At 36.7% G+C, this 22,784-nt stretch overlaps 2 protein-coding genes across 5 annotated transcripts in view; one reads left to right on the top strand and one right to left on the bottom strand.

The window, feature by feature from the left end:
* The window catches only part of sh3pxd2ab (SH3 and PX domains 2Ab), a 118,509-nt gene extending 114,519 nt beyond the window's left edge, over positions 1 to 3,990 (top strand). For all 4 annotated transcript variants that reach the window (XM_073928449.1, XM_073928448.1, XM_073928447.1 and 1 more), the window contains one exon: positions 7 to 3,990. In XM_073928449.1, coding sequence (XP_073784550.1) covers positions 7 to 1,521 — 1,515 coding nt within the window. In that variant the 3' untranslated portion in view covers positions 1,522 to 3,990. The remainder of the gene's footprint in view (positions 1 to 6) is intronic.
* A 1,716-nt stretch (positions 3,991 to 5,706) lies between these two features.
* Positions 5,707 to 22,475, bottom strand: neurl1ab (neuralized E3 ubiquitin protein ligase 1Ab). The gene is given in 6 exon segments (NM_001076708.1): positions 5,707 to 6,713; positions 6,797 to 6,952; positions 8,963 to 9,583; positions 17,140 to 17,461; positions 18,379 to 18,587; positions 22,296 to 22,475. Coding segments are annotated over 6 exon segments (1,566 nt in total). The 5' UTR covers positions 22,327 to 22,475; the 3' UTR covers positions 5,707 to 6,486.
* Positions 22,476 to 22,784: the final 309 nt, after the last annotated feature.

The raw sequence follows: 22,784 nt of genomic DNA, 5'->3' as shown, positions 1-22,784 counted from the left end.
TCACAGGTCATTGAGAAGAACTCTGGGGGCTGGTGGTACGTCCAGATTGGTGAGAAGGAGGGTTGGGCTCCGTGTTCATATATAGACAAACGCAAGAAGCCCACCTTGAACCGTCAAACCAGCACACTGACCCGGCCCAAGGTCCCACCTCCTGCTCCTCCAATCAAAAAGCAGAACTCGCTTCCATGTGTTGAGTCCGAAATCATGACCACAACATATCCTCGAGTGTATGAAGAGCCAGAATATGACGTGCCAACAATAGGCTTTGAGTTTGACCCTGATCTGGATTTTTTCCCAAGCGACGCACCGACTAAAGCGACTCCACCTTTGTGTCAGCGTACAGTTTCCTTTACACTGGGCGATGAAGAGGATGATGAGGGTGTATATGCTAATGGTGGCTTCAGAGCTGTACCTCATTGTAAGGATAACCACTCTCCCTCTTCGGCTCACCGGGCATCTATGTGGGATCCACCAGAATATGACGCCCCAACGATCGAACCCAGTTTCGAAACCAATACAACTCTCTACGCACAATCAAACCAACCTAAACTCAAACAGCAGGCTGATGAGTCAAAATCCAAACCATCCGTACGTCCAAAACCCACAAACCAAGACTGTAGTTCTCTCAGAAAACCTCAAAACCAGGAACAGCCAAGTCACATGCAATTCAGGACCTCCCGAACATCAGAAGAGTCTGATACTGGTTTGTCGGATGACTTCCAGAGCTGCTTGTCAGATTCGTCTTCATTCCTGTACCGTACTACAGCAGCGTACCAGCAAGAAGAGCCGTGTGAGCTCAGCTTTCCAGCAGGAGTGCAGGTGGAGGTCGTGGAGAAGAAGGAGAGCGGCTGGTGGTTTGTCCGCTGGGGGAATGAGGAGGGCTGGGCTCCCACTTACTACCTACAGCCAATCAAAAGCAGCTCTGAAACAAGCAGCCTAGAAGCCAAGACCACAGAGAAGATCAATTCAGAGTTATCTTGGTCTGCTTCTCCGGAATTGGAGATTTCGGTGCAGGTAGATAGTGGGAAAATGGGTAAATCTGTAAGTCTGGAGAAAAATGAGCAGCGTGTAAACCAAAGCTTGAAGGGTGGACTTCGATCTAACTCAAGGGTCGGAGTGAAGCAGCTTGCCGTCAGGCCTCAGAACGTCCTTAAAGACAACACTAATGCACATGCAGCCCCCGCGGGACGGAGGAACGACACACTGCCTAGTCATTCTTCACTCGTCAGCTACAATGATCAAAGCTCTTCTTCTCATGCAGGTAATACTGAGAGCATGAGGCGGAAGGTTCCGGTCTCAATGGTGAAGCCCAAACCTCATTTGATCCACAACAACTTGCGTGAGGAGTACGTTTCTATTGCCGATTATCGAGGCGATGCGGAGACCATGAGCTTCCCTGCTGGTACAAGGCTGGAGGTCTTAGAGAGAAACCCTAATGGATGGTGGTATTGCCGTGTGCTTGACACAACTAAAACACGCAAAGGATGGGTGCCATCCAACTTTCTAGAGAGGAAGAGTTAGTGCCATCTGAAACCAAAAAAAGGTGCTAGAACTAGTTATCCAACCACAGTCTGTCTTGAGCTTGACGCCAATAAAAACATCAAGATTCATGTGAGATATCTTGCTTCAAGCTGTCAAAGGGAACACAAATAGAGGGTTTTCACACTGAGCATGTTTATTGCTGTTCAAGTGCAGTAGTTCCTGGTGCCTGCTACAATATCGGTGTGGTTTCACTTTAACTTGGTGCATTTGCATTCATTTGTTTATCAACTTGAAACATGCTTGCTGCATGATAGGAATCTTTTGGGTGATTATTTTGTGTTTTTTATTGTTATTCAATTCATTTGGTGCTATCATGTGCAGAAAATCTGCAACAATTGCCTTTACAACAACACAGCAACAATTAGAACAATTTTAGTTCTAGGAACACTTCTTTGGGGGGAACTAAATTCACTCCTACAGAGTATAACTACCAGTGACATAAGTTTATGTTGACTGGCCAAATGCACCCCATATGAAACAACGGCAAAACTGTTATTTGTTTTGCAGTGCAAGATCCCAGCAAACGATTTTGTGTTTAAAAGACATCTAAATGTAGACAGCTTGGCTAAAACAAGACAGATTAGACAGACTTTATATGTGTAGTCATTCATTCCTGTTCATTTGATGACTAGTCTAGTTTTGGCCTATTCTTAGACGTCTATTCGATTTTCACTGACAGCCCAAATTTAGCCTTGTTTTAGTTATGTTTAGACATCTATTAGACATCCGTTAGACATCTTTTTAAAACAAAAAAATGCTTGCTGGGATGTCACTGTCAGCTGACTTGTCACTTTTCAGAGTTTATAGTGATGGTAAATACAACCAGGAAAATGGTCAGGGGAAAAATAGTTCTCAGGGAACCGGAACTGGTGGCTAGTCCCTATGACCAAGTTCCTATAAATGTCTTCTGGTAAAAGCCCCCATATATGTGCATTACATGTACAGAGGCTCACAACCTTTTTTTTGGTTTGCAAGCTTCTAATTTACAACTCTTACTGTGTGTTCACAACGAAGGCGGCGAGAGGGTCAAAATAGCTTGAAGTCATTTATTTTCAATGGGAGCTGACAACGAAAGTGGAGCATCTTTGCCAGTGTGTCCATCGAGGAGAGTTGTAATCAAGTAAATTTTATGGTAATGAGAAGGGGCCAGACGGAATCTGCAGACATTTTTTATGCTAATTTTTTTGCTAACTAACAACAGTACAAAACAATATTGCTGCTTCAGAATATTTCAGACATATGGACATATTGGATATGTGGAACAAAGCCACACCACACGCAACAACTTGATGTTCCATAGTTAAATGAATTTGATAAAAGGCGAGCGACATTGTCACACTATAAAGCACATTTTTAAGTGGAAATGTAAGTGATTTGCTGATATGCTGCAACAACCCCTTTAAATACGAGATCAATGTAGCGAATTTTGATGCAGTCAAAGTTCGCTCTGACCGCCCTGGTGACAACGCTGTCTGCTTTCACAGCTCCGGCAGCAAGAGTGTCAATATTTGGTGTGAACGCACAGTGAAAGGGATAGTTCACCCAAAAATAAAAATGCTGCAATCATTTACTCACCCTTCACTTGTTCAAAACCTATTTGAACACAATGGATATTTTGAAGATTTCTGGTTGCTAACACCCATTGAATTCTACTATGGAAGTCAATAGCTGTCAGCAACCAGCATTCTTCAAAATAACATTTGTGTTCAATAGAAAAAAACTTAAAGTTCATCCATTTTTGGGTGAACTATCCCTTTAATGCAAACACTCTGCAAGCTCACCCATGCTTGTATTCAAGATTAAACGTTCCCTACACGTGTCTTAATGAACAAATGATATCATAATTGGCTAAAACGCATGCACAGGGTAATTTATTTCCCTGACAGGTGTGCAGCCATTTGGATCAGGCCATAGTGCAACCAAACTCAGACCACCTTCCACAGGGTCTGCTATCTCAGTGTGCTCCTGGATCCTCATGACTGTATTCACATAATTACTTTTTCCATGTACGCCACAGCATTTCTAACTAAACTGCCAGTGTTAAAGCACCTTAGGTGACAAGTGCATTTTCTTGTTGATTGACACCGTGTTAATATGCTGTATACTCCTGCTTGTGCTGGATGATGTGATGTTATTGTCACTGAACACTGTTTTTAGTTGTTGTGCTTAGATGCTCTTAATATGCAGCATCACTTTTCTTATAAAATGACTGTTTTTACTCAAATATATCAAGGTTTGTTTACTGACTAGATGCACTTTTATCTATCTATCTATCTATCTATCTATCTATCTATCTATCTATCTATCTATCTATCTATCTATCTATCTATCTATCTATCTATCTATCTATCTATCTATCTATCTATCTATCTATCTATCTATCTATCTATCTATCTATCTATCTATCAGGTAATTTCTTTGTGTAATTAAAGTGAAATTCTGAATATACCAAGACTCAAGTGTATATTTGTATTGTACATTATACTGAATTATATACAGCTTGATCCATAAATATTTGGACATTGACACAATTCTAACATTTTTGGCTCTAAACACCAACACAATGTATTTGAAATGAAACGAACAAGATGTACTTTAACTGCAGACTGTCAGCTTTAATCTGAGGGTATTCGTTTAATTTCAAATCAATTGTGTTGGTGTAAAGAGGCAAAAATGTTAGAATTGTGTCAATGTCCAAATATTTATGGATCTAACTGTATATGAGCAATATCACACGAGTAGCAGTGCAATATGGCTGTATATCGGCACTGGTGGGAGCGTGTGTTGGCTTGATGCCGCAGACTGAGAGCCTTAGTGTTCCACCAGACACTATACAGCCATTTCACTCTGCTACGAGTGTGATATTGTGCTTACACAACAGTTCGACGGCATAATCGTGTATATAAAAAGAAAATCAAATGCAAAGAGTCTTAAAAACCCTTTTGTACAAGAAACTACTTTCTTCCTTCACATCTGCAGCTGACAGTCAGAACAGCAGAAACCATTGGCAATGTCTAAAGAGATGACAAAACAGGTCATTTTTGCTCACATTTTAAGAATATAAGGCTGAACGGCATGAAATACCATCAATCTACAGAGATTTCACAGTATTTCTCTGTTGCAATCACAAACACAACCAGTTCCAGTGGCATAAATACAGCACTAAAAAAACACAAAAGAGAGAGCTCAACTTAGAATGTCACTTACCTGATTTATAATGATTAGTTTAGCTGTAGTTGGAAATTTACGCAGAGAAAATGCTGTTTTTCTTCCCTAAAGACTTATTATGCTGTCTCTGTCGCCATCTTGTGGTGAAATGTCAACTGTCACTTTTATTTCTGCTCAGACAAGCTGATGGCGGCCGATGTGCTGAACTTAATGCTCCACAATTATAAATATTTTAAAATAGGCACTATCTTATATATAACCGTATATGCAATCTAAACAACTACATTCATAACTAAAAAAGCTTCGAAAGTACATTATGTTGCCCAACAGCAGCAATATTTGTAGACTGTAGAGTGTCCTCAGCTTGTTGTGCTGTATGTGTGTGTAGTAACACACAAAGGTGAAGAGGCTGTAGGAGTGCTGTTACTTGCAGAATATTGCATGGCTATCGCACACCTATCAGCCAATCAGATTCAAGAACCATATATGCATATACTTAATGGAGAGAAGATTTTTCCATTTCCAAACATAATAGTTTTAATAACTCATTTCTAATAACCGATTTATTTTATCTTTCCCATGATGACAGTAAATAATATTTTACTAGATATTTTTCAAGACACTTCTATACAGCTTACAGTGACATTTGAAGGCTTAACTAGGTTAATTAGGTTAACTAGGCAGGTTAGGGTAATTAGGCAAGTTATTAAATATTAATCACAAATATGTATAACTTAAAGGAGCAATTATTTTTGACCCTAAAATGATAATTAGAAAATTAAAATTGCTTTTATTTTAGCTGAATTAAAACAAATAAGACTTTTCCACAGTATATTTATTTAAAAAAAGAAGAAAAAAAATCAAAGGGGGACTAAGAATTCTGACTTCAACTGTATATATATAGGCTGTCACTAAAGCTTTTTTCCTACAAATTACAAATGCCAATTAAAATGTGAATATACATGTACATAGTCACAAAAATAACTAGAAGCTCTGTGATGGGTATCATTATAATTACAGCTTTATTCCACATAGTTAAACAAAAGTTACTGACACTTACAGTACAATGTTGCGGATATAATGTAGGTGTGTAAAAGCAAATTTGTGTTTTTTTCAGTGTTTTGTTTTGCAAAAAACTGCAAATATTTGGCAACACATCAAACCCACAATGCATTCTGACTTCAGATTGCTATACAAGTGAAAGAAACTAATTTTCGTTTAAATGTTATTAGATGGTGGAACAGTTCTGTAAGAAGTTACAAAAAAAACCCTGAAATCATTCATTTTACTTCAGTTTAGTCCCTTATTTAACAGGGATCACCACAGCAGAATGAACACACTCTATCATTCACACATACACTCATTTACTATGGCCAATTTTATTTATCCAATTTACCTATATTGCATGTCTGGACTGTGGGGGAAACTGTAGCAAACTGAAATCAGTATTAGTGTAACAGTAATACCAGATTTCCCATTATTCACATCTAGTCATATCTTAATACATATTTACAGAATCAGATATTAAAGTCATGACATATACAGTATTAACATAGTGCCATAAGCACATCATATCATATGAACACAGTCACTCCCAAGTTTTTTCAGCATTTTTGGTCAGATGCTTAGTAAATAAAACAGTCCTTTAACGCCTCTTGCTGAGCTCAAGCAGCTTTTTAATGGACTTGGAAACATCTCTCAACCAGGACACTGACCTTTGCCTCCTTAGAACCTTCCAGATTTAGTAAGCAGTATTTTGGAGTGATGCCTGCCAGGTCACATGCTGCGGTATATTTTAATGATGTCTCTGATAGGGCTGCGACACACAGGGCAGGATGGGTTGGACGTTTCCGTCAGCTTCACACCACAGTCGGAGCACACACACATGTGTCCGCACGCATACAGCACTGAGTCCACCGGCCTATCACAGCAAATCAAACACTCCTCTCCAGTCAAAGCACAGCAGGATGGAGACTCTGAGGATAGTGAACCAAATGCTGTTCCTGGAGATCAAAGAAAACAGAAAAGATGTTTTTAGTTGAAGAATTTGGTGAATAAAATATCAGAATGAGAGACAGAAGCATACCCAAAGAACTACTGAGGCTGTGTGGGCGGGGCTGAGAGCTGTCTGTACATCTCCTGATGGCTGTACTGTGAATCTGATTGGCAGAGAGGTGACTGGCATCACTAAAGATGGACCTCTGTGTTTCTGAACAGGAGGGAGAGTAACCACGGGAAGTGCCTGAAGACAAACACACAAACAAAAGATTATAAAAAGAAATGTATGTGTGCTCCTGCAATGCTTTCTATTGTTATGAAATGTCATGAAATAAAAATAATTCATTTTCATTTAATAATTCATTTTTTACTGTTGCAAACATATTGATTTTAATGACATTTGTACATCTAAATTACAGTTTAAATTATTTATAGAATTTAATATCTTTACTATTTGATTTGTTTACCCTATTCTTGCAATGTTTTCTATTTCTATTGTTGCAGTGTCATACTTTTAAAAATAAATGTACATATATTTTATTACTTAATTGAATTCAATCAAATGCTAATTTCTTCATTTTATTATATTATTTCAATTCAATTCTTGTTTATTTGTATAGCGCAGTGGTGCCCAAACTCGGTCCTGGAGGGCTGGTGTCCTGCAAAGTTAAGATCCAACCTCAATCAAAAACACCTGGGCTAGCGAATCAAGCTCTTACTAGGCTTTTTAGAAAGTTGGAGCTAAAATCTGCAGGACAACGGCCCTCAAGGACAGAGTTTGATCACCCCTGGAATAGCACTTTTCACAGTAATTATTGTTTCAAAGCTTCTTTACAAAAGGTGCCCATTATAGCATTACTATTGAATTTAGAACAGTTATTAGATATCATAACTTTATTAGTTACTAACTTTAACTAATTAACTAGTAACTAGATAGTTATTATATATAAACAGTGGTGTAAAGGAACAAATTATTGAGTAGTGTTTCTAGGAATTGTAATTAACTAAGCAGTTTTAAAAATGTGTACTTTTACTTTTCCTTAAGAACATTTTTAGTGCAGTATTGGTACTTTTACACCACTATTATCCTTCAGCCTGCAGTCACTACTTTATTTTTCTTGTCTATGGGGATTAGAAAATGTCCAACCTAAAATCAACCAAATAACCACGTCTAACATTACATCTTGACATTGTATGGAGGTTACACTATGACGTCTATCAGAAGTTGGTTTTTAGTTGCTATACCTGACGAATAAATGTCAGTATTTGATGTCAATATGACATTTGTCTAAGATGTTGCCTTGACGCTGGATTTTGGTCCATTTCCAAAACAACCTAAAATCAACCAAATATCAACGTCTAATGATGTTACAGCTTGACGTTGTGTGGATGTTAAACTATGATGTCTATCAAATGTTGGATTTTGGTTGCCATACTTAATGAATCAGTGTCAGTATTTGACGTTAATATGACATTGGTTTAAAATGTTGGCTCGACGTTGGATTTTGGTTACTTTCTAACACAACCTAAAATCAACCAAATATCAAAGTAATTTCACGTTGTTATTGGACATCAACATAATATTGTCCTTAGACACTGGTTAGACATTTTTGAGAGATTTAGTCACCTGACAACACAACCTAAGTCTAATCTAATATTAACGTCTTATGACATTGTGTGCCTGCTGAGCAATAACTAAATGCACTACAGAATTTTACGTTTACACATATCAACAAATGACAGGTAAATTCATCAGCTTTTCACAGCGTAATACTCACTACTCACCACTCTTGAGTACTTTTGAAAGGGCTACATTTTACTCATAAGTTGAGTAATAGTTACAACAGGTACTTTTACTCTTCTAGCACTACATTTTTAGGCAAGTAATGGTATTTTTTCTTATAATTTTTCTGTACTCTTTTTACCACTGTATATAAACATCAGTTATATTACATATTAATGTGCTGTTTGTTGTGGGGACACACAGCAGTAGTCGAAGCTTTAGGTTATTATTATTATTTTTTATTTTTTTTCATGATTAATTTACTTATAAATAAATTATATTTCTATGTTATTGAGTGTGTTATCTCTATGTTGTTGAGTGTGACTCGTTGCTGTTAACTGTCAGTTATTGCTGTAAACCTAATTGCCCTTCGGGGACCATACAGACGTTCTAATCTAATCTAATTTTATTAAATCAAAAAGGTAAAGTAAAATATGATACTTTATTATAATATTTAATAATTGTTTTTACCCAGTATGCTGATTTGCATGATGTGTGTCTGCAAGTGAAAGATCATCCAAAGAGGAGCTGAATTATCCACACACATCTCTCTACGAGCTCTGCCTCCATTATGACTCACAAGCACCTCCCCCTCCGCTGTTGCCCGGAAACCGATGATGTCTCCGCCGACAAGTGCTGAGGTCATGCTGCTAAAAGCCCAAAACTCCTTCCGGTCCAGCAGTTCATCCGGATCCACCGGCAGGTGCTTTGAGTTTACATGAGCTGGATTGCAAGAAGTGAATCCATAAGACAAAAATCCTGACGACCTGAGCGAGACCTTCAGGAACACACACTCTCCGCAGCGCAGTGGCCGGTGTGTGAACACCAAAGCGCAGGCCTCGCGTCTGTTGTAGTAACGCACAGCAATGTGTTCGGTCAGCAGACGCAGAGCACTGCCGTGGACGCTGTGGAAATGTAGGTCATCGCTGAGCTGATGAGACAGCAGCAAGTTTAGGGCGTTTGGAGAGCTGGAGAAAGATGGCAGATCCTCCTGGAGGTCAAACTCTGAGCAGCCGCTGGACAGATGCCAGTCATCCATGCCTTCGTGAGTCACTGCAGGACTGAGATATTCAGCTGGCAGCATCTTACAGTCTGGAAAACAAACACACAGTGTTTCAAATTACAATCATGTTGCTTTTCTGAATTTATGTGATTACTTACAATTTTTTGCTTTGCAGATAGTAAATTTTAGAAGGAGAGAATTATAACCATAGAGAGATGGAGGACTAAGCTACCTTAGGAAAACCCTTTTAATCACAACAATATGATTCTTGTTCAAGAGCATTCTCATTTTCCCAATTTTTCCAAGCTGTACATAGGATTTTTGTTTGTTTGTTTGCGTTTAAAAATGTTGGTCCCACTTTTTGAACATAAATGACACGTTTATCTTCAAGATTGCCAAATCGCAACACTTTTGTGCACAGATTTAAACTTGGTCTTACAGAAGATCAGTTTAAAGGTGAAATGAAGAAAGTGCAAAAATAATATAAGTTATGTGTTAAATAAAAATAATAAAACTATAAATTACTATTTATACATTACATAAAAATGATGTATTTTACCAAACATTTTTTATTCTTACATTGAGAAAATGCAAATATATAAGTTATATTCCAAATTTGAAGTTATCTCAAAAGCAAAATGTCTACAGTAATATTTTGTTTGGATGTAAAGACATCACCATTCAGTTTGCATTGGTGACCGTATAAGGGTGTCCTTTATTTCTGTGTAGGGTTTGAGCAATATGAACTAAAATATTTCATATTACTAGATTTCAATTGTAAATATAATTTTTTATGTATTTTTTTAAATAATCAGTTATCAGTGTTTAATAATCTTTCAAATATTAAAAAGTTTATATAAATATATATAATATAAAACATTTTATTACAAATATTGAAAATTGTAATACTGACAATTACAAGTTTTAACCCCACCAGACTGAATTTATAACTCATGATTGCTAAAAAAAAATTTCTAACATCCCTTCTAAAAAAGAACCACTCAAACCACATGACAAAATAAATCTAAAAACAAAAACTCCAAAAATACAGTGATTCTGCACATACCAAATGAGTCATGGCACACAATGCAAATCCCAAAACATCTCACAGCAACTCTATTAGCAATTATATTAGCAACAATTTGACTTTAGAGGCTTATTAATATAAATTTGTACAATCTTACATAAACATCCTGGTATGATGTTTTCATGATGCCCCCGTGATGCTGATGATTAGTTGTGGAATTGGGGGGGTCTTTAACAAAAAAACAACAACTCACATTTGATTACAAATGTCATGCAACATTATTGTACTTGCATAGCAACGCCCTGGCTACCATCCACAACACATTCAATGTGGCTGAGAGTTTTGCAAGAGTAAGCACCACTCATATTTCCTCCCCAGAATCTATTGCTCATGTAAGCCTGCAATCAGCAGCACCAATATAATTGCGCTGGGTGGTTTTTCATGTTGACCTCAGTCAGGAAAAATTCTGCAAATGGCCGTTAGCAGTGGACAGACGCTGATGAGAACACCAGAGCTTCCACTATGGAAATAACTAGTCTGCTATAACTTTCAGTCCAGCCGCATCAGCAGAAACAAATGCGGTAGATGTTCCTCTCTGAGTTGTTTTTAGTTTCCGGGCTTGACATCAATGCTTTCCACTCAACTTTAGCTGACGCTGACTGTTCTGATCAGGAACTATGGAGACATTAAGGCTTCAGTGACACTGGGGTCATGAATTAGACAACTAAAATGAAGGTACTTTTTCAGCATTTTTTATGGATGTTTAGACTATAAAAATACTTCATCCACACACAGGATGATTTTTGTTTAACCAAACAATGTACACCAATCACTGTTGGGTAAGTTACTTCAAAACAATTACTAATTACAAATTACATAATTACTTTTTTAATTACTTTGTCTGAAGAGTAATGTTATGTAATGTTTTTTTATATAGCGCATTTATTGGGTATGGCCATACACCCAATGTGCTTCACAATCATGAGGCGGGGTCTCTCCACACCACCACCAGTGTGCAGCATCCATTTGGATGATACGACAGCAGCCACAGGACAACAGCGCCAGTGCACTCACCACACACCAGCTATTGGTGGAGTGGTGAGACAGTGATAGAGCTAATTTGGTGGATGGGGATGATGGAAAGGCCATGATTGAGGGCCGATGGAGAGAATTTGGCCAGGACACCGGGGTTACACCCCTACTCTTTACAAGAGGAGCCATGGGATTTTTAATGACCACACAGAGTCAGGACCTTGATTTAACACAGGGGTGGGCAAACTCTGTCCTGGAGGGCACAGTTTAGCTCCAACTCTAATCAAACACACCTGCTTATAGATTTCTAGTGATTTTGGAAACACTGATTACCATGTTCAGGTGTGTTTGATTAGTGTTGAAGCAAAACTTTGCAGGACATCGGCCCTCCAGGACCGAGTTTGCCCACCCCTGGTTTAACATCTCCTCCAAAAGACAGCACTCATTGACAGTATAGTGTCCTCTTCACTATACTGAGGCATTAGGACTCACACAGACTGCATGTTGAGCGCCCCCTGCTGGCCTCACTAACACCTCTTCAAACAGCAAGCTAGTTTTCTCATGTGGTCTCCCATCCAGGTAATGACCAGGCTCAGTCTTGCTTAGCTTCAGTGAGTAACCGCTCTTGGGCTGCGGGGTGAAATGGCTGTGGCTAGTTCTCAATAATATAGTTACTCAATAAGCAATGTAATAACTTTTCTCAATTTTATTTTAAAACCCAATACATCTTTTAAACTATTTGCTTGCACATTTATAGAGGCAGTTCTTCTGTTGACATCAAGAAAAGGGCTTCCATAGCAACTACATATTAATACCCTCTCTCACCATTAGTTTGCTATGAGTGAATGATGCCCAAAAGAAAGCTTGATTGCTTGATGCCCCCTGAAGGACATCAAAATAAAATACAAGTTTAATAGGTAATAGATAACTTCAATATACATTTGACCACCCCATAATGGTTCATACCTTTGTGAATGCATGTTTAAAACCGGCAAACCTAGAGCACCTAGATCCTGCACATTGGTGGTGGACGAGGAGATTCTCCCCAAAAATGTGTAAAGTGTCCAGCAAAGCGATATTTAAACGTAAGGAATAATTATCAGGGCTTGACATTAACACCCGCGAACCCGCCAAATACAGGTAGACATGCACACAGCTAATGTGATGTACGCGAGTGTTTTAAAAGCTTACACGCTCTCATTTCCTTCCGCTAAGCAACCGTTGCAAAAATGCAACTGGTTTTCTTTGAAATAGACTGGAAAAAATGCAATGCGTGTGCACCCACAGTCCTGCTACTTTCGAGAGCTAGAGATTGTTTGTAAACTTTGTGCTTTCGCTTTAACAGGTTATTAATAGGCCAAAGGATAACCATGTGCGCGCGACCATCAATGTTAAAATAAAAAAGTGTATGTATACAGCTATATTTTGTTTGTTTTGACCCATTTAAAATTTGTGGCAAGGAAATAATTAGTTTGATGTGGCCAGAGAGAGAGAAAAAAGATGAATCCTTAGTGTTGAGCTCTGAAAATTCATGAAAAATTTAAATAATTGCAATGCGACACTTTGAAAACACAACCCATTTGCTCATGCTAATTGAGCAAGGTCTTACATGACACACAACAAAGTTGGTAGCACTTTATTTTGATGGTCCACTTGAGTATTAGTGGGCTGTCTGCTTAATATCTGTTGATACTTCTCCTTCAACAGCATTTAACTGACTATAAGACTGATTGCAAGCACATCACAACTTACACTAACCCCAACCTAACAGTCTAATCATAATCTAATGAGAATTAGTTGGCATGTAGATGCAATGTAACTTAAATTCAACAAACGTACCATCAAAATAAAATGTGACCAAAAAGTTGAACGAGGAGGCATGTGGACATAACACAAAATTGAAATCAAGTAATTTTAGCATCCCAAAGTCAAATTCATGCATATAAAACATATTTTCCCAACAACAAAATTGTGGCTAGTGAAAATGGCAAATGGCTAGTAACATTGGAAAACTATTAGCCATGGTGGCTGGTGATCAAAAAAGTTAAAGTCAAGCCCTGATTATTATTATTATTATAAATCTACATGTCTTCAGATGAAAAATAGAATTATTCTGCAAAATAAATCTGTATAACAAATAAAAATACAACAATACCATACTCTACTTCTCTGAACTGATTCATACAGAAATGTTGAATGAAGGCTATTTTAGGTAAGTACATTAAAAGTGTAATTGGATAACCTAAAAATGTAACCCCTTACTTTACATTTCAGTGAATAAGTAATTTAATTACAGTAATCAGTTATTTTGTACAACAGTGACACCAGCCCTATGACACAGTGCCAGATGTGATCGACATTAATGAGCACAGGAGGTTATTTCAGGCGTGACATCTGGCCATCTGACTATAAAGATGTTTTGGAAGTGGCAAAGGTAACGTGAGAGATCACAGCGTGTGCAGATCACTCGTGGCATGATTAGTGTTCATCTATAAACCAGCCATCCATGTTTATACAGAGGCAAAGTGCAACTGAAAATAAGCTTGAACATAAAATAGCCAGTAAATAATGGCAGGCTACTGTAACAGGAGTAAAATTTGATGGGGTGTGTGTGCACTCTGTATTTGTGTCTAGTCGGTTTGGAAACTTGAGATCTAGTTATATAATGAAGGTTAAATTAGTCAAACTGTCCCATGGGTTAAATGATGTTACACTCATACTGACCACAGATATCAGTACTACACACACACACACACACATGCTGTCTAGGCTTGTCAACACACCCACATCCCACTGATGAGACATACTGCCTGCTACCTGACTCTGTGGAAACATTGACTATTTTTACTCAAACACGAGAGAGAGGAGAGAATATATAGAGAATGGGAATGTGCTATTACAGTGCAAAGCATTCTGGGAATTTGGGACATAGGAATCTGGATGCAGTTGATTTCTATAGGTTTATTGCATCATATATATATACACTGACTAAGCGCTCACACTACGAATAAAAAGAAGAAAAGCATATATGGAAATGTTTTCTTTGATACTCTGTCACTTTCGTACAAGCTGGTTCATTTATTTGATCTGCTCCCTGTACATCTGTGGTCAGCTTCTCTAGCTTCTGGAATATTATGGAATGCCTATTTTCAGTTTGTCAGACACATAACGGGTTTATAAAGGTGTCTACATGTTAGTTAATTTCATTTAGAGTGTTTTTAAGATGTCTTTCAAATGGTGTTAATATAAAATGTTCATCTTTTCTGTGGAGATTTCAAATACGTAACTGGAGGTATAGCTGCCCGTTTTTGCCTTTTCAAATCCACCAGAGGCCACTATGTACGCTTTTTATTGGTCTTAAATTTATCTTGTACGGCCTCTTCTCGCATAAATCCATCAGAGGACGCAATAAACACTACAGGTGACCAGGCCAGCTTACTGTTAACTGACTGACTGACCCACCCAACCTTGTCTCTAAACCCAACCAATAGTGTTTTCAAAAGCAATCTAGAAAAAGAAAATCAGTAGCGGGTGTGTGATTTTACCATGTTTTCAGCCTGTTGTTTATTTATTGATTTTTTTTGCTTTTGTTTTAACTGGTTTCTGGAACCATTCTTCACCAGACTCTAACCTTGTCTTTATGGTCAATTTAGCTCTGTGTCTTAAGTCCATCAGCATATGCAGTGAACTACTGGTCAAACTGGTAATACAGGAAAAGCCGTCCCTATGGAGGTAAGTGGTCAGCCGTTATCGCTGAAAGGAACAGAAGCCGTTGGCAGAAGCATTTTATACCGCCTTGTACAGTTCATTTTAAATTCGTAATGCAGCCATTTGTAACTCTTGCTATATAATTTGCGTTTTCCAGTAATGCCAATAAGGCTATGTATCTACAATGAGCATGTGTTGGATGATTTGTATTGATTTAAATTGTGCGCTCCTGATCATTGCCAAAAAAATGCAGAAGATTCCCATTCTCAGTATTATACCCTACCGGTCAAATCCTTGGGGTTAGCAGAATTTTTAAATGTTTTAAAATAAGCTTATCCTTGTGGATGGTAATTGTAATAGCAATAAAAACAATAATGATTGGAGTAATAATTTCATTTAAAATGACATACAATAAGTAATAAATAAATACTGAACAATTTAACAATTTCTTTACATTTATTAAATGCCGCCTTGATGAACAGAACAATTTTTCTTTAACAAAAAAACGTGAAAAAAAAAATCTGACCCCAAACTTTTATCCGGTAGTGTACGTATGCATTTACTAAGATGTATTTCATTTACACACAATGTATTATTCTTATACCTCAGCTTAGTTTTATGTATTTATTAGGAGAGTGTTGAAGAGTGACTAAGAAGTACATTTTTTAGCTTTGCAACAGTAGCGTTCTTTCAAAACAATGTTGCTTTTCTAGCAATAAGCTACCTTTTCCAAAGAAACAGCAATGTGGCAAAACAATTGTGCATTCTTTGTTCATACAAAAGCTGAAACAACTGCTATATTAATCAAAACTTTACCCCTAAGTATCAGTAAAATAAATATTAATTTGATTCTTTGTTTGTTTGATTTTATAAAAATATTAAGCAGCACATTCTGTTTTCAACATATTGATAATAATAATAGTGTTTCTTGGTCACCAAATCAGCATTTTAGAATGATTTCTGAAGAAGGATGGGGTGTTAAAAACTGCAGTAATGGCGACAGAAAATTCACCTTCAACCTTACAATTACATTTTATAATAGATTTAAATGCAAAATAGTTAAATTCCTTATTATATTTTACTTAAAAATGAAAAACATATTTATCTCTCAAAATAAATCATCTTTTTGTAGCCGCATTTTTATTCATTTAGTATATCTACTTTAACAAAGTTTCTAAAGTTTCTTGTTAAATTCTGTAAACTGTTGACATTACGGCAACCAATCAGAAAACTGATGAATAATAACAACAAACATCAAAAGTAATTTGAGTCTGTATATGTTTACAAATGCTTTAAATATCTAAAAGTAAAACACAACTTCTTTCCATGTGGAAATGCATAAGTAGCTTAATGAAACCTGAAGTTGGTCTTGACAAAATTATGAATGGAACTTCGAGTTTATTAACAACAATTTGTTTTTCTCACTTTGCCCATCTGGAATTCCCCAGCATACCTTTTCCATTGTAAAAGTGAACTTGTTGCTAAGCAATTTTTCCAATCTCTCCCATCTTTTTTCCATTGGGCAGTTTTGTAATTAGGATAAGAGGGTATAAATCTACAATTCTATTTTTAAATGCTGTGCGTTTAAATTGTTTAAACATGCTCTGCACGGCGAAAACAAACTGACCTCAGTGAACTCTACAACTCTTCAAGCGGTCAGCACGTGTTCAGGGAAGCACAGCTCAGATACTGGCCTACATTACACACCGGCCTAGAGCGAAAACAATTCCACTTGCAGCAAACTCTGAATGGCACAACATCTGATGTGCGCAGAGACTTACTTCAACAACACGTCCAGGCAAACCAGCTTTAGGCCGTTGAGTGCTTCTTGGTGTAGAACATGAAGCGACATTATAAATTAATAAAATGTGAACTCACCGAGTAGATGTACACCACGTGTCAGCCCGTAAATGTCAATGATGCCCCACACTGGTTCTCCAGCTGGTACACCACTAAAGAAGAAGATCGGAGAGCCGCCGTTCACCCTGTAAAACACTCGGCCTATGTTATCCAGCCAGAACGACAGAATAGTTCCTTCTTCACAATGTTCCTCAGGAAGCGCTCTGCCCCAAAATCCCTGCTCGCTGACTAGATCTGGGCAAGCGAACCGCGGCAGCCATGCTGAACTTATATTAGATGGGTCCACAATACTGAAACCCACCCGCAGGGCACCGCTCCAACATCCCTGTGTCTTTGTGATCTAAAGGAAGACACAACAAGTGAAAGAGTTGACACATACACCTTATAAGCATTTTGTCATTATGGTCAAAAGTAAACAACACTAAATGCAGGTGTTACAGCAACTAAAATTTCTGCCCTCGCCTGATGATGCTAGCAGTTACAAAGTCTTTTCTCTCGTTTTACTCTTGAACAACTAAATCACGGGTGGCCAACCCTGTTCCTGGAAAGCCACCTTCCTGCAGATTTCAGTAGCAACCCATATCAAACACACCTGCCTGTAATTATCACATGGTGTTCAGGTCCTAATTAATTGGTTCAGGTGTGCTTGATATAGCAACTGAAATCTGCAGGAAGGTGGCTCTCCAGGAACAGGGTTGGCCACCCCTGAACTAAATTAATACTTAAGTCTATTTAACTGAAGGTATTGTAATTACAATACAAAATAGATGCTGTAAAAACAACCCTGTGAATTGAAAATAGCCACATGAAGCTTTTACCAAACGTTTATTGTTGACTAGCTATTCATAGAGCCCATTCACCTATCGAACATGTCTTTGGATAGTTAGGGAAACCGAAGCACCCAGAGAAGACCCATGCAAACACAGGGAGAACATGCAAACTCCACACAGAAATGCCAACTGACCCAGCTAGGACTCAAAACGAATGACCTTCTTGCTGTGAGGTGACAGTGCTAACTACTGAGCCACATTGCTTCAGATTAATCTGCTTTTGCAAAACTTCTTTATTAGTATGCAAAGCATATCACACTCGAGAAGAAGTTTGGTTTATATATATATATATATATATATATATATATATATATATATATATATATATATATATATATATATATCCCCTTAAGCAATACAAATACAATTGTTTAATGAAATAAATATGTTACTTTCTTCATTTTTCTACATTTTTATGTTACCATACCTTCAGCCGGACCTGCTCGTAAACCCCAACTGGGCGGCTGGTGAAGGTGATGGCATTGCAGAAGCTGGCAATTCGCCGCACACTGCGCTGTGTCTTGTCCATCACAATCTGAGAGCCTTTCGTGTTGGCATGGAAACAGAGAGGCAGGGGGGCTGGCAGCTGTGGGCACATGTTCGCCTTCAAGGGATGGCAGTGAAGGGTCCCTGTGTCTAACAAATGGACAAAAAATTAGCTGCTATGTATATTCAACAGGCACTCACAACCAATTCTGACAAGTGCTGTTATTCTTTCTAAGAGCTTTGTGCTGTGTTTACAGAACAGAGGGAGAGCAGTGGCAACCATCTCTGAATGAAAATCTTTATCAAGAAGAGTGAAACAACAAAGGAGAAAGAGATAGACAGATGGAGACAGAATGCATGTTTCTGTTATTCAGGATGCCAAAAATGAGGTTATGTCTCCACATGCACAAATGTTTTGCTAAGTCAACGTGTCTATTCAACAGCAGACAACACTTGTTGATCATACAGTTTAAATGTGTTTATTCATATATATTCACAAGGGTAAAGTGAGCTAGCTAAATTAGGTTTAATGAAGTATGTTTATTAATATAGCATTGCAGTATAATTTGCAAACATTGCTGGAAGATTTAACACTTCAAATTAAGTTTATAATATTTATTGTTCCAAAGCAGCTTCATAATAGGTGCACATCATTACATTGGAGTCAAAATCAGAAAAGTTAAGGAGTTGTTTATACGGTGAGCAGAATATAGACACAGTATATGCTGTCCTTCCAAAATAAATTATATTTACATGTAATAATAGTACAAGTTTAATGAAGTGTATTAATTTGTGATGCAAGTGAAATATGCCAAAACATTTTTAAGCTGAGCCAGTAATAAACTTTAAATACTAATTAGGTCAGAACACAACCTAAAATCAACCAAACATTAATGTCTAATCATGTTAAAGCTTGACATTGTGTGGACGCTACCACTATGACATGTATCAGATGTTGGATTTGGGTCACTTTCTATCAATCAAATATCAATGTAATTTGACGTTGTTGTTGGACGTGAAATTAACGTTGTCCTTAGACGCTGGCTAGACATTAAATTTTGGTCACCTGACGTCCATCAACCAAATATCAACAAAATTGACGTTAATATTGTACGTCAAAAAAACGTTGTCCTTTAATGCTGGCTAGACATTAAATTTTATTTATTAACACAAACAAACTATTAGTAAATATAATAACTAATTAACAAATCAACCTTAACTGGGCCACAAGTCTTTGGCATAATCAGGTGAAAGGGACAAGAGGATGATGAAAAACAGTGCCTGTTTAGAGAATGACATGGCTGTAATAAACAACAGAACTAACCTGCTATGATTAGAATTGCAATACGGTCAACTACCTTACAACTGTGCAATTACTATATATATAGTGCTCAGTATATACGAGTACACCCCTACAAATCTCTCATGTAAATTAATATTTTCTATTGGATGCTTTACAATATTATATTTGTGCATATACATTAGATTAGTCACTCAGTACTGAAGCCAAATCTGGAGTTTATCTAACAAAATAACTTACATTAATGGTTAAAAAATTGGTAGCCAATTTTTTATGTTAGCTAAAAATATTAAATAAAATTTTTAAAAATCAATGGAAATAAAATATATAAAAATGTGTTAAAATGTTATTGTTTGTAATTTTTTTTTGCATGAATTTAATTGTATTATCTTTTCATTTCTAAAGGTGTTTTGTGACTAAAATGTTATTTTATTAAATATATCTGTTTAATAAATCTGTTTTGTTCAAATGCACCACTATACATTACCCATATTAACAGAGAAATAAATAAAAATATTCATTTTTAAAATGGGGTGTACTCATATATGCTGAGCACTGTATATATAAACAAACTAGAATGTCTATGAACCAATCAGAATTATGCATTGCAGATTTTACATTGCTTTAAATGTGTAGCATAGATGAGTTAAAAAAGTCAGTGCTAATGACAATTAGAAAATAAATAATTAGAAAGCAAAGACATAAACAGCCATTAAAGAATACCAAAGCTAATGCAGATTCTCACAGATGAAACTGGCTCATGATCAATCTCGTACTCCTTTACTCCCTTTCATATTTTCCCAGACCTCTACAAAGCATTAAGTCAAGGACACTGCCTTATTTCAGAATTTTCCTCTTTAATTAACTGCTGTTGACATTTTATTGGGTGTGTATCAACTATTGATTCTCTCACTTTTAGTTACACAAGCACGAGATTCTGCATACTTTCGCCCACTTTATCTGCGCAAGTTCTGTGTGGGCAAATGAGGACATTCAGTTGCAGGTGTGAGTGTATTTGTGTACTGTATGTGTTTAAAAGGGAATCTGTTTACACACACACACACAGCCAAGTGGAACATAATATTCCAACCATAAACACCATGTCCTCTGTCTGATGACAATACAATAGAACTTATAAATGTGTTTTCACTGCTATATTATTCTTTTTTATGTATCTAATTATATATTCTATGTTAAACCCTAAACATAATAAATTAAGAAATAAATATTTTTTATGTTTTCCTTAAAACATTTAAGTGATGGTTGACTGGTACTTAAAAAAACTGCCAGACACAAACAAAAATAGCATGACAGATATCTATATTTCTTATTTTTTTATCTTGCTTTAAAGAGATTTTATAGGGGTGTTCTCTTAATAATGATAATGTCATATTCCTTTATATGTGTGTAACATCTCTCTCTCTCTTTCTCTCTCTCTCTTACTCTCCTGTAGGCAAATGCTGGCCTAAGTGTCAGATTGACTTAGTGTCAGCTTCGTTTACTAAGAGAGTATAAATCTGCAATGGTTTATTCAGCCTACTTTTCTTATTTAAAGGGTGAATAAACCTATAAAATGTGCAGGGGACATACTATTGGGCAAAATTGCTCAAAATTATTGTAAATCGGGTTTCAAAGCTGTTATGCTTGCAATTGTTTTAAAATAGCTTAATTGTTTTTAAAAATTAACTAGGTAGGTATATACAGTGCTCAGCTTATATGTAAGTACACCCCTCACAAATCTATTTTTTTAATTTATATTTTTAATAGGAAGCTTTAAAATATTATATTTGTGCATATATATTAGATTAGTCAGTACTGAGGCTACATCTGCAGCTTTTTTAACAAAATAACTTACGATAATGGTACAAAAACTAGTACACTCAAATTTATTTGTTATGGAAACTTTAAAATACAATTTTTTTATTTTTTAAAAAGCAAAAATCAAGAGAAGCAAAACAAGAGAGAAACAAATTAGTTGAATTTTTAAAAGTATTTTGCTTGAATTTAATTGTATTATCTTTCAATTTCTAAAGATTTTCTGTGACTAAAATATAACTTAGATAAACATATCTGTTTAATAAATCTGTTTTTTTTGAATGCACCAAAATACATTGCATATATTCACTGAGAAATTGATAAAAATATTCATTTTTAAAATGGGGTGTACGTAATTATACTGAGCATTGTATACACTATGTCAATATTTTCAACAACAAAGGTGTGTTAAGAATATATAAGTCTAGTTTTATATAAATCTTTGAGAGACAAATTGTTCACCTGCTCATCAACGGTACAGACAGTTGTCAGAAACACAATATTAGGCCGTCTGAAATGCATTTATTTTGTAGCTACAAAGAAATACGTTTTAAAGTCGTGTGTTAGGCAACAGGTAGGCTATGTTTAGAGCACGTTTTTCCAGTTATTCCAGCTCAGTAAGACGGCTCATTTTATTTAGAAATCTATTAAGCTAATTATTAAGCTAAACACAAATGTATATATTCATGTAATTTACGTTTATATATTAGCTGCTACTTTGACATTTTAGAATCATCACTTACCTGAAGTGGAGCGGGTTACCTGTCCACCCATTTCAGCACAGTAGCGTTCACAGCATAAAATCCTGCAGAAATGTTTTAATGCTGGTCTTCAGAAGCTTTTAACTCCAAAACAGAAAGTAGCTTTCAATGTGTGTTGCCAGTGAAGTGGTGTGTGGCAGCGCAGCGGCTGTACATACTGATAAACACGCACACTCGCCCCCATTCACACAGACCCTCACAGAGGATTCTCATTAGCATATGAGGCGGGGCTTTGGGGATTTACTTGCCAAGGATTGGCTCATGAAGAGAAAAGTTTTTTTTCTCTTCGTTTTTAAAACTAATTTTCCGCGGGTCTTTGTATACATGTGCAGCATTTCCGAATGTCCATTGCCAATCTTAGCCAATCATATTCGTTTGTTTTGGGTCAATTTTGAAATCCCACAACCACCACACTAAATAAGAGTCTCGGGGATCGAGAGAGGCTGGCTGGATTAACCTCCCCCAGATCCA

Source organism: Danio rerio, chromosome 17 (assembly GCF_049306965.1).
Source record: "Danio rerio strain Tuebingen ecotype United States chromosome 17, GRCz12tu, whole genome shotgun sequence".
Lineage (NCBI taxonomy): Eukaryota > Metazoa > Chordata > Actinopteri > Cypriniformes > Danionidae > Danio > Danio rerio.
This window is presented reverse-complemented; position numbering and strand designations above follow the sequence as displayed.